This window comes from Centroberyx gerrardi, chromosome 20 (genome assembly GCF_048128805.1).
Source record: "Centroberyx gerrardi isolate f3 chromosome 20, fCenGer3.hap1.cur.20231027, whole genome shotgun sequence".
Taxonomy (NCBI): domain Eukaryota; kingdom Metazoa; phylum Chordata; class Actinopteri; order Beryciformes; family Berycidae; genus Centroberyx; species Centroberyx gerrardi.
The window spans coordinates 4,138,082-4,151,733 of NC_136016.1; the positions used below are offsets into that span (position 1 = coordinate 4,138,082).

General features: G+C 42.5%; 1 protein-coding gene across 1 annotated transcript in view; it reads left to right on the top strand.

Moving 5' to 3' along the window:
- Window positions 1-13,652, top strand: part of LOC139931225 (1-phosphatidylinositol 4,5-bisphosphate phosphodiesterase delta-3-A-like) — a 30,347-nt gene that overhangs the window by 8,132 nt on the left and 8,563 nt on the right. Inside the window, exons 2-7 of the mRNA XM_078290739.1 lie at window positions 5,767-5,822; window positions 5,913-6,024; window positions 11,425-11,653; window positions 12,490-12,619; window positions 12,706-12,931; window positions 13,056-13,257. Of these exons, the coding sequence (XP_078146865.1) occupies window positions 5,767-5,822; window positions 5,913-6,024; window positions 11,425-11,653; window positions 12,490-12,619; window positions 12,706-12,931; window positions 13,056-13,257 (955 nt within the window). The remainder of the gene's footprint in view (window positions 1-5,766; window positions 5,823-5,912; window positions 6,025-11,424; window positions 11,654-12,489; window positions 12,620-12,705; window positions 12,932-13,055; window positions 13,258-13,652) is intronic.

Sequence of the window (13,652 nt, forward strand, 5' to 3'; positions counted from 1 at the left end):
AAACAAGTCTACAAGGCATGGAACTAACTTTTCAGAATTCACCACCCACTTTTGTTTCCAGACGATATTTTGTGAATATCGCGATATTTTCCACGGTATCGAATGTCAATATCAGCTCCAGCGGTGCTGTTCTGTAGCTGAGCCTGACCTTTGACCTCCCTGCGATTTCCTTACAGGGATCAATAAAGTATCACATTACTAGGCTTTAGGTATTATCAGGTTATCTGTCAAATTCTCTAGTAGAGGTGCGAGGTTTACCATGCAGAGCATTTACCAGCCTTTGGATAGTGGATGGTGTTGATGTGAATCCCTGGAAGCCTGTCACAACACACTGAACTCAGTTTTAGTGGTCTTGAGAGACTAGTAGTGTTTTCCTTTGCACCAGTAGCATATATATAGATATATCGCAATTCAATATATCGCGATACAAAAATGTGACGATATGTATCGTGGTGCAGGAAAATGAATTGCAATATTATTTGCACTTTGTAATGACATTTATAAGTTGTTGTTTACATTCTAGCAAGCCAATGCCATTGCTAGAAAGATTTGTGGCTCAGAAATAAACATAATTCTGCACAGTCATACTTTGTTGTTATTGAGCTTTTATTTATTACATCGTATCATGGTTGAATTGAATCGTAAACCCCATATCGCATATATTGTCCCATCCCTAATAGCTATGGCACAGTATCGGCACACTTCAGTTTTCTACTGGAACACAATAGGTGTGGTCCTGTTTGTGTTTGAGACCAGAATGCGGAAACCAGCACGTAACCCTGCTAGCACCAAACATGTTAGGGTGCCACGCTTCCATCATACCCATACAGAACTGAACTGTGTATGAAACATAATGGCAAAGCATACCACATTGAGCCAGTTTGGCACACTTACAGTGGAAAAACACAGTTTTGTGGTCAAGTTTGCCTACTGACCTGAAGGTGTGGCTGGGTAAACATCAGTATATGTCATAGTATAGCATAATTCTATGTAAACCAGTAGCTAATTAGTTAGGAATGGTGTCATCACGACCTTTAGACCTACAGTAGTTCTTGATTGCGTCGCTGTGGTTGCATACCACAGCGAGGCTCAACCAGGGTGTTTCACATGTGTGTGAGGTTGCCAGGCCAATCTGTTTATAAGCCACACTCAAATGGTTTGGCTGTCTTCCTCTACACACACACACATCACATACAACCACTCACCCGCTGAATTTCTTCCCCTGCTGCAATGTTGCTCTCCTTACTTAGCCTACTTCTCCGCATAGGGGGGAATGAAGCCAGTGTGTGTGTGTACATGCTTGTGTGTGTGTTTCCAGTATCAAGACTCCTTTGTCAGTTGAGTGACCCAGCCCTTCCCAGCCTACAGTGAGTCTACTGTTTTTCAGCTGTTGATTCCTGCCTAGTCAGCTTGGGACTCAGCAATATCTATGAAGGAGAGTCACTTCTATAGATTTCTCTTTAGAGTGGAATTGATTAAGTCTTCTTGTTGGAAAACCCTTTCTAATTGCTTACCAAGGGTTCCCCCCAACACACATGTACACACACACACACACACACACACACACGCACACACACACACACACACACACACACACACACACACACACACACACACACATAATGGTTATGTAGTTTTATGATAACAAAGCCATGGGGCCCCCTCAGCACATTTGAAGGCTGCCCTCATTGGAAACTTAAGATAGTTTGCATTCCACACACTCTATGGGTCACTGCACTGCCCAGAGGGTGAGATTGTTTGGATTTAAGTGCGGCAGCATAGTGGGCTGCAACATGCAGCTAAACTCTTTTTTATTAAACAGTACATTCTCTGTCTGAACTGTACCAACTTCAGTCTCTAACACACACCAAGAATTCAGAAGAACCAAAATACTTTTTCCAAACATTCACTACTAACTGGTATAATATGAAATCACATTACACTTCTTGTACAGATTTAATAAACCCAGAAAATATATTTTTTTCACTTTAACCAATGTTAACACAGAATCTTTGAGGGCCCAGTCAGTCAAGAGGAACTTGGAATCTCAGTGGCATCACACATTGTGGTATCACAATGAGAACATTGAGCAGTGTAATGTCAGAACTCCAGAACAAAATTGGCCCAAAGAGGCATTTGGTTTCTGAGCACGATGGAGGCGACACAGAAAACAAGACGACAGAGAGGCAAGAAGAAGAAAGGCTGGGAGGTACAGCAGAACCCACAGCAGCAGGATGCCCAGGTATGGCCCTCCCACAGACCAGCAGGGAGGAGAGCCTACCTACCTCCTCTCCCTGAGGAGAGAGAGACCGGGGTTCCACACCATCTCCAGAACTACAGGAGACAGGAGGACAACTGGACCAGGCGGAGGGAACGGGTACGGGCCCAGGAAGAGGTCTGGATCCGTGCCTGGGCTGAGGAACAGACTGAGGTCCAGAAGCAATTTGGCCCCGAGAAGTATCAGAAGATAATGGAGGAAGAAAATTCTCTGAAGCGGGCTCTGGGCCTGGACTTCCTGATCCAGACCCATGAACAGCCCCAGGAACAGGCCATCAAGACTGACGCTCAGCTGGAGGAGAATCCTGCTGGTCAGCAGACCCAGGCTGCAGAGGATTCTCTGTCAGACCTCCAGCTGCAGCTGAAGGAAGCGCAGAAGCTTGCAGAGCAGCAGGCCAAGAAAATCCAGGCCATTGAGCAGAAGAACAAGGCTCTGCACAACAACATCGAGCAGCTTAACGAGGATCTCCAGAGAGAGAAGAACCTCAGCGCTCAGGCTGAAGAAAATCATCAGGCTGCCATGCTGGAACTGCGGCTTAAATTTGCTAAATCGGCCATCCAGGAGACAGATGCTAAGCTGAAAGCAGATGCAGTAAAGGACGCTCTGCGAAAGGAAAAAGAGGAGGCAGAGAAGGCCAAAAACATCACCAAGCAGGCCGTGGAGGAGACCCAGAAGGCCGTTGAGAAGTACCTGGCCGCCCAGCTGGCTCTGAAGCAGGCTGAGGAGAAGCTGAAGAAACATCTCCTCCAGTGGCAGCAGGAGAGGGCCGAACTGATCAAGGCCAAAAATGACACCCAGCGGGCCATGGAGGACAAGGAGCAAGAGTGGGCTGAGAGAGAGCGCTTTGTGCTGGAAAAGATCGCAGATCTGGAGCAGGACATGAGTGAGACTTTGGAGAAGAAGAAGAAGAAGAAGAAGAAACATGGCCTTCTGAGAAGACTCGCTGATGCCCTGACTCCCAGCCGCAAAGAGAGGAAGAAGAAGAACAAGGAGGACAAGATGGAGTCAACCTCCAACTAGGACTCCACTAAACCTCCAATTCCTCAAGTGAAGCACCATGACACCTGTGCTCACACACCTTGCACTTTGCATCCTGAATAAAAGATATCGGCATGATATCGAAAATAATGTACTGCCTGTATAGTTTTACTTCTGTAGAGAATTGTAAGTTCCACTACAGTCAACAGTGTGTGTGTAACTAAACTACCAATTGTCATCCTGAAGTCACATCATGGTCTTGGAATTTTAAAGATTCAGTTGACATTTTACACAAAAATAGTTTACTCATATAATGCAGCTCTAAAAGAAGTCTTAACATATTGCTGAAGTTTGATATAGATGGGTATATTAACTTAATAGGCTACTGGATGTGAGAAACTAAAAGCTTAATATCACAAACAGTCAGAGAACAAGCAGCTCCTGTGACAAAAGCTACATGTCTGTACCTTGTTTTCTGAGAGCGTAGCTGAATGCAGATGGAAGTTTATATTTCCAAACCAACAATTATATTATAAAGTTCCACATGGAATAACTGTTCTTTGAATGACCCTCCAGGACTTACCAAGCTCTGTGGACTAGTCTGACACCTCTTTAAATAAGCAGATCATTGATGTGTTATGGATGATTTATGAATTCTCAGGTTACATGGAAAAGTCTGACTGGAGAAAATATTTCCTCAGCATTTCAAATACAGGGCATTGATTATTCCCAACATTGTAGTTTGGAATTGAAGTGATTGGTTTCCAACCAGAGTTTTACCTGCAGCCTGCATGAGAATAATAAATCTTTCTGTCAAATCAGTGCTGATAAGAAATCAAGTCAAGATGCAGTTCACAGGCTCGCTCACGCTTGCTGGGATCAGATGCAGTTCAGTTACATTAGAAAAATACATTTCACATACTGTATATTTCAGAATATATTTAGAGAAATGCTTGAAAATATACTGAAATATGCCAGATATGTATATACATGTAGATGGCATTAATTTGAAATGTAATTTGACACTGGAACTACATTTTCTTGGGATGTGCTGTTGTTAATGTGAGCGGCCACAAACACACGCACACACACACACACACACACACACACACACAGACACTGTGTTTTACAGTTAGTGTGTGTAATTACAGGCACACACTTTAAGGAAGCCCTGATATAGAAATTCAAATTTTCTTTTTTTTATATACGTATAAGGACGTGATCTAGGCTCAAACGCAGCCTCATTGTTTTTATTTAGAAATTTACAGTTAAAGCATATTCAAAAATTCATCATCAGCACAGTTGGAACATGTCTTTGACCAATCAGATTGCTCGGCTGAAATTATATTCATTCATTTCAGAATAACCCTATAAACTAAACTATATTTATCACAAAAGCACATTATTGTTATACTGAGACATAGTGGATTTCAAAAATATAGTTCAGTAAAAGTGAACAAAGTGGGACCTTTAATAGTTAAATGGTTAAAGTTTATTCAAGACCATCTGTTCACATGCTTTTTCATATCATAACAAAAGATCAGAATAACCTGACTGTTATTATGACTGAAGAAACAACAGCAAACAGAATAAGGGCAGATATCATAGAGTTTACTCAAAAATCCTCGACTATGCTGGAAGCGTTGGCATTCTGGGTCTGTTGACTCATATAAATATTTGTCCCTATGATTTCAGAGTGCAGATGCTTTCACTTCCTCGGTCATCTCTTGTTATGATATGAAGTTGTTTGGAAATGTAACATATGCTTGTCTGGGACACTAAAACTCTCCATTGAATGTCTCATTAGAATCAGTTCAGGTTCAGGTCTTCCCATAGACAACCAGTGCAGTATTGATCAATTCTACAATAAATATGTAATCAAACAACCTGCATCATATTGAGAAATGTCTGCGGGCTAAAAACGCTGAGCGATAAAGACACAATCAACTGAAATCCACGTCTGCTGACTCTCATTTGATTACTCATCTTTCTAAAAGGCTTTCATGACGGGCCGAAAAGCACTTAGCTAATTGCAATTTCCTCTCCTCTGTAACCTCAATTCCTCCCTCTCTCCCCTCATTCCCCAAACTGTCCCGCTCCCTATGCCTCTCTCTCTCCGTCTTTCTTATCTCCTCTCTTCCAGGTTCACCAAATCATCTCTCTCCCTTTCTCTCTCTCTCTCTCTCTCCTCTCTCTCCATACCTTCTCATCTTGCTTTTGCATCCCAGAATATCAGAATTACAGAGTTAGCATATGAACGGCTTTGGTCCAACAGATGTATATACACCAACCTCTAATTTTGACGATCCTCCCTCGCTTTTTCTCTCCATTCGTCCTCCCTCTTCTCTCCTCACCTCCCCCCTTCCTGCCCTCATTCAGTGCTATTCAGTTCAAATCAGATCAGCTTTCTACTTTCTACATTTACTGCCATATATGTATGAAATCAAGCAGAATTTTCATCAAATCAAATTTCTCTTTCTCTCTCCCTTTCTCCCTCTTTCTCTTTCCAGGAGTGCAGGATGATGAAGATGTGAAGCTGATGTTGCAGGGCTCCAGTATGGTGAAGGTAGTATTATTAATAGTAGCAGTAGCAATCGTAGTACTTGTTGTTGTATATATATAAATCAGATTTAACTGATGTTTATTATGTATGCAGGTCCGCTCGCCTCGCTGGCAGAAGAGACGGACTCTGAAGCTGCTGGATGATGGCGTCACCGTCTGGTGTCAGTCCCACAAAACCTCCAGCCGAGCCAAGGAGCAGCAGTCCTGTAAGTGTGTGTGTGTGTGTGTGTGTGTGTGTGTGTGTGTGTGTGTGTAGAGTGTACTTCCATCCTTATGAGGACCACAAGGCTAGAAAGATGAGGAAAGATGAGGACTTCTACAATGAGCTTGTTAAGGTTTAGGATTGTGTTTTCAAAGGCCCAAGGGTTATGAAACTCACTCAATGTATAAATGACTTCCAGTCCAAGGAAGAAAATGAAAAACATAATTGCTGTTATGCGTGTTTCTCCATGGCAACAGCAATAAGGATTTAGTTTTCACCTTATTTTAGCTCCCAAGCCCTTAAAAAAATGGTGAACCAAGACACAAAAAATGAAAAATCTTTTATTTGATGAATAATCATCGGAATGAGCCTAGAACATGCAAATATACATGTGCCATTTGCCATTTGGCTGACAGCTTTTTCCCAAATGTCTAACAGAGCCGTGGGTGCATAAAGTTTTAGCATCAATGCCATATTCCACCATACTCATTATACATTGTAGATTTTAAGGTTTGTGACCCCTTTAAAATCACCTCATGACCCTTTCAGGGGTCCCAGCCCCTAGGTTCAGAAACCAGCTCCATATGACATCACATGCAGGCCTTTCCTTTTCTGTAGAAATGGTTCCAGTAGAGGCTCAGTGGTCTGACTGGGCGTGTGAGGTGAAACATGGAAATACAATACTTATTTTTGTTACCTATAAGTGGCACCTACCGCTCTGTACACACTCTCTCTCTCTCTCTCTCTCTCTCTCTATCTGGGGGTCACACACAGCGCCCTGATTACAGTGCTGATCTATTTTGAGGCCGAGCCCATCCCTGCCATAGATCAAACAGACAGATTATAGGACATCATATGGTGGAGGGAGTCGGCCCTGGAGCCTGTGGTTTGGTGCTATATAGTTACCATACGGCTCCACCACGAGGTTAGCCTCCCAACTTAGATGCTGTACAAGACCTTTAATTGCCGCAAGAGTCGATTCCCTTGTGATGTGGCAGTCTGTATGTATGTGTGTGTGCGTGTGTGTGTGTGTGTTTTGGGACGTCTCCTCCAACCACCAATAGCTGGGTGTGTATCTCGCGTCTCTTGCTTTCATGACACCCAGGAGTTGAGATGTCATTACATGGATATCAAAGAGCAAGAAGTTTTCAAATCAGGACCTACTTTCTTCACACACACACACACACACACACACACACACCCATACAAGCTCCGGCCCCATATCCTAAAACTCACAATGTGCTTGTTCAGCTCGTTTTTATCTGTATTTATGCCCTTTTGTTCTTTGGTACTTAATGCCAAACCTGCCAGGTTGTTATTAGAATAGATAATATTTCTTTCCAACAAAAACGTTTTTTAATAGTTCAGTTAGAAATTTGAAGAAAGAAAATGAGAAAAAGACAAACTAGCTTATGAATTTGAAAGTTGATTAGAAAGCTTTCGATTGATGTCTTGGACCAATCTGTTTAGATTCTAGGGTTTTGGTCAAAACCCATACAGATAATTTTGGACTGAAACTGCTGATAGCTGATATTTTGTGCTGATAGTCACTGGAGAAAAATAAAACAATGCCTTAAAAGTTTTTGAAAATGGATGGATGGCATTGAAAGTGCTTTATAAAACCCTGTGACAGATATTTGCATTGATATAAGTCCTTGAATATGATGTCCAAGTGAGTGTGGGAACCCTGTATTCAGTATCTTTGAATTTAACCATGTTGATGCCAAATCCCCCCAAAATAACAAGTATTCACTGTTTCCTGCAGAATTTCAGGGTTGAAAAGCTTCTGGAACAGTCTCTCTATAGTTCTGTACCCACTAGACATCACCCCATCATCCTTATGAACAACATTTGCATTATTTGGAGCAGAATTCCCTTCTTTCTGCATACTGTAATTCTTTCTATAGCCCACACAGTGCACAGTGCCTTGCTGTCAGCCTGTGACCTGACAGGCTGTGTGTGTTGTCTCTGGTGAAACCATTGGCAAACAGTGATGGGCAAACACCGGCCAATATTTGGTCAGTGGGGATGCCGTGTATTAATCTGGTTTATTCGTTATACAGTGTGATGTGATTGTTAAAAGAAAACGTACAAACACATTAATGCGGAAATTTGCTTCAAGGTGTGCTGGACGAACAAACAGCAGCACTGTTTGTGAGCCAGAGGCAAACACTTTTCTATGCTATTCGGAGGACACCTTGCTTGCTTTGAGTGTGTGTGTGTGTGTGTGTGTGTGTGTGTGACCAAGTCAGGATTCACAATGCTGACAGCTCACCTCTGCAGCAAAATATGTCAAATGGGGCTGTTTGTGTCTAATATTAGGAGGGATTAGAATCAACAGTGTAACATGGTCACCAATGTTATTTGTTGCCAAATGTTTCCTGACAGTTTGTTGTTTCCTGACATACACTATGTCCTGCAGAAATACAAGCTGGTATTTCAACATACAGGTTTACTCAATTAACAAGAGAACTGAATCCCATGCAATTCAAGTTCCTTTTATTACTGTGTATTTTATTACAAAGCAAAAGAAGCAGTAGTAGCAGTGGCAGTAACAGTAGTAGCAGTGGTAGTAGTAGTAGCAGTAGCAGCAGCATTAGTAGTATAAGTAGTACTAGTTCTGTGCTACTGTTTTGTTTTTGTTTTTAAACTTTGACCCAGAGAAACAAGAAATTCTCTGGAATTCGATGGGTGAGATTATGCAAACCAAACTAGATAAATTAACTACCGTACTGCATTAGTGTGCGTGTGTGTGTGTGTGTGTCAGTCAATAGAAATCTTTTTAAGTGTGCATGAGTGTGTGTGAGTGACTCAAAGCTACACCACCTTAAATACACACTAGAGGCCTGTGTAAGGAATGCTGCCATGAAACAGAAAGGGCCTTGCCTGAGTGCTGCCATTGGTGCTAGAATCTAAATAAGATGGAATGGGAGATGTTAAACATAACATAACTTGTGAATTTACAGCTTAATACTAGAACTACTGTTACACGGGAACCCACCAAAACCAGTCCCCTGACCCCTTTTATAGTCAAATAGGGCAGAGAATGAGAGAAGTGGAAAAGTTGTGTGCGAGTTGCTTGTGTGAAAGTGTATGAGAGTGTGTGAGTGTGTGTTTGGGAGAGAAAATAAGAAATCGAGAGATGAAAGGCGACAGCTCTGATTCTATAATGTGTGTTTATTCGAGCCTGGAGTTGTGCTGTAGCGCCATTGCAGACGGGTAAACGTTCACTTTTCTCCCATCATCTCTCATCCAGTGTGGTAATTCTCTCCCCTCCTCTTTCCCTCTACCCTTCCTACCTCATCTCCTATCTCGCCTAATATCTCTCTCTTTGTCTCCTCTCTCTGTCCCTGTCTTTTCAATTCAATTAACTATGCTTTATTGACATGAAAGGAAAGGACAATATTCAACATGTTGATATGAAGGCCCTATCCATCCTTGTTCAGTGTGTGTGTGTGTGTGTGTGTGTGTGTGTGTGTCTGTCTCAGTGCCTGGACATTGGAGGATCAGGATTGCTGTGTAATCAGTTCCTCCACTACACACTATCAGTAGTTGAAACGGAAGTTATTTGTGTGCATGTAGAAACACAGAAAAATCAGTAATTGGCACTCAGCAACATCATAGCATTTCGGGTAATAGAAAAAGGACTGCGTTCTAAACCAATTACATTATACATAAAAGGAACACAAATATACACCTATTTCATTACTTTAAGGCATGTGAAAAGGGCTGGAGTCCTCTGCTGGACTCTTCCTCCCTAAGTCCCTGTCTGACTAAAGGCCTACCAGGGTAAAGTGACTCAGACACCAAATACAAGTTTATGTATTTTTATTGCAATATGCGCCATTTGCTATGTTTCTATAAATGGTGTGCATACAGTATATGTGACTATCATTTGAAGCAAACCAAAATAAACTCTAAGCTCCCTAAGCAGTAATGCCAAGGACTGCACGCTGGAGAACTCAGCTGAACTGGCGACCTAGTCTGTCATCTGTCCTGAACTCTAGAACTCCAACTAACCTGAGGTCAACTAAGGCTCCAGAAACAGTCTGTTATACAGCTTTCCGCCCTTTTTGTCCTACGCTATCAAGCTCTAAGCTGTAAAGCTGCAACAATTAATCAATTAATCGATTAGTTGTCAACTATTAAATTAATCGCCAACTATTTTGATAATCGATTAATCGGGTTGAGTAATTTTTTCAGAAAAATAAGTCAAAATTCTATGATTCCAGCTTCTTAAATGTGAATATTTTCTGGTTTCTTTACTCCTCTATGACAGTAAACTGAATATCTTTGGATTGTGGACAAAACAAGACATTTGAGGACGTCATCTTGGGCTTTGGGAAACACTGATCGACATTTTTCACCATTTTCTGACATTTTATAGACCAAACAACTAATCGATTAATCGAGAAAATAATCGACAGATTAATCAACAATGAAAATAATCGTTAGTTGCAGCCCTACTAAGCTGTTTCTAAGAAATAGCTGATTTCTGCGCACTCCTAACCATAACTCTCTAATCAACCTGTACCTGTCCCTGCGGTTAGGCTCAATGGAACAGCAACATGAGCTTAAGCACGTACACATCAGTTGAGAATAGTCTCAGGTGGTTAACGGTGTGCTTCCTCCCCAGCCTCTCTTCTTGTTCTTCACCCCGCAGTCAGCCATAGAAGTTCATTTCCTCTGCAGATGTAAACAGAGCAGACAGAGTCATGACCCCTGTGCACAGTACATGGGTGTTCTTCAGTTGATTGACAGCCCCAGAAGAATGGCTTATTAAAGGAGTCCTACATTTGCGGTCTGGTCCCCATGTAGTCTGTAGTATGTAATCCTCCTCAACAAATACTTTTGAAAAATTAGAAATTGCCTACACGAGTACTGTGCAATTAGAAGCAATATGCATCTGGAACAATGAAGCATGCGTAAGTTGTTCTTGGGGTGAACACTTGGGGATGAATAACAGAATGAATGATAAATGCGATTAACAGGAAACACAACCAGGGCAATGCTTGACTTTACAATATATTACAATATACTATACATTTAGGAGAGGAGTGTTCATTGTAGCAGCCACATTCAAGAAATGGTCTAAAAGAGAAGTTATGATTCAGCCCAGAGGGTTGCATTGTGTTAAAGGAATACATCAAGTTCATGGGAGATTGTCCTGTCGTGATGAGAACATAGACACCAAAGTCGTCCATGTGTCCTCGGTAGATTATTGGTTAAGGTGCTCCATGCTAACACTTTAGCATGCATTATATAGTGATAATAGGCTACTAGCATTATCTCAAACTTGTAGCAGCTTTGTAATGAAGTAATGAAGTTATTTTTGTAAGTACGTTTTTCTCAATTTTCTTTCTCTTCCTTTTTCTCTCTCTCTATTCCGCTCACACACCCTCAGTCTCTATAACAGAGGTGGAGTGTGTTCGGGAGGGTTGCCAGTCGGAGATGTTGCGGCGGGTGGCTGGCTCGGTACCCGAGGACCGGTGTTTTACGGTGGTCTTCAAGGGCCCCCGCAAGAGCCTGGACCTGCTCTGCCAGAGCCAGGAGGAGGCGCGGCACTGGGCCCGCGGCATACGAACCCTGCAGGAGAGGGTGGAGAACATGACCCAGAAGGAGAAACTCGACATATATCCTTACAAAACTGTCTACATTGTACCCAGGGGAGATAATAGTGGTGAGAGTGAAACCTATGATGTGAAATTAAGATATTCATCATTTTTGTTGGGGATCCCATGGAAACCCCTCAAGGACCCCTCGAGGTCCCCAGACCACACTTAAAGTCGAGATGAAACGGCATTTCGAGAGTATCTAACTTCCGTATCGTGACGTATTTCCGAGTGAAACAGGAAAGACAGGCGGGACATAACGTTGGGAGGAATTTGATTTGAACGTTGAAAAGTGGGTGTGTCATAACACCCGAAGACACACCGAAGTACCATGCTGTTGCTAGCTAGCTAACTAATGAATCTTAGCCTCTTAGCTCTGTGTGCTAAAAGTTGAAGATTGATTGATGGGTGGATGTCATGATATTATTGGTTGAAATTAGTTACGGGCATGCTTACGTAAGCACACGGCATATTTTGTTTTACAGGAAGAAAACATGATTGAAATTTGATATAAGAATACAATGAAATTGATTTTTGGTATTTTTTTTGGCATATATTGTTAAATAGGTGCACAGTATGACCGGGGATGTGATCTAAAAGGGTTAAAAAGGCATTTTTCATTTCATCTTGTCTTTAAGAGAAGCAATGGTGTAGCAAAAACTGTTTCAATTTCAGTGATAATATTACAGTCACCAACCTGGAAACGTCTTTTTTGGGGGAATGAAAATGCTCAGATCTCAAGATATTGGCCTTCGAAAACTTGCATTGGTCGAACTCTAACCACCGTCCCGTAGTGTTGCTATTCAAGTACTGTACATTTTGTACTGCTGCTGCTTCCTTGACCTTGTGTCTGTCACCTGGATTCATGCCTACCTGCAACGGGCCGACCAGAACCACGACGGTAAGATGAGCTACGACGAGGTGCAGACGCTGCTGCAGATGATCAACATCGACCTGAGTGAACAGTACGCCCGCAGCCTCTTCCAGGTGGGCGAACATTTCTGTCCAAACCTGAAACAAGAGTGAGGATTTTATAAGCTCTGTCTCACTGTTTCTCTCCCCTTCCCGGACAGAAATGCGACCGGTCGGCCGACGGTCGTCTGGACCACGGGGAGATCGAGGTTTTCTGCAGGGAGCTGCTGCGGAGGCCGGAGCTGGACGCCGTGTTCACCCGCTACTCCGCCAACGGCTGCGTCCTGTCCACCGTGGACCTGAAGGATTTCCTGACGGCCCAGGGAGAGGACGCTTCACTGGTCCACGCCCAGAGCCTCATACTCACCTACGAACTCAACGAGTGGGGTACGGTGCTCAGTAACTATGTACTGCAAAATGTGATATTCACTTGGTATGTGTGCTGGTCCTTAAAAAGCCTAAAAATGTTTTCCTCCTTCACTGACGTGCGTCTGTCTTTTGCCCAGTACAGCCCAGAAGAACCAGTTCATGACACCCAATGGTTTCACCATGTACATGCTGTCGAAGGAGAACTGTGTGTTTGACCCGGAACACTGCAGGGTTTACCAGGACATGACCCGACCGCTGGCACACTACTTCATCTCCTCCTCCCACAACACCTACCTCACCAAGGACCAGCTGACTGGGGACAGCAGCACTGAGCCATACATCAGGTAGCAATGGACAGGAGAACACACACATTTACAATTTAGACATTTTACTGGCACCTTTATCCAGAACGCCCTATGAGCGACCAATGAGTGAGCACAGAGTTGTCTTGCTCATAAACATTTTGCAAGTACATTTTATGACCGAAAAAATTTTATTTATTTCATCCTACAATTAGGTATTCATGATTGAAAAAAGTGACACCTACTCATAACAAAAGATATCAGATATTATAATGAAAGATATTAGGTAGCTAAAGGTTGTTGACTGACTGATTTTTAGACTTCGTAGCTGACACCAGTCACTTGCACCAAGTGACTGGTGTCAGCTACGAAGTCTAAAAATGACAAAGCAGTATTATTTTTACAGTATTTTGTATTGAGATGTATTACTTCTTCAC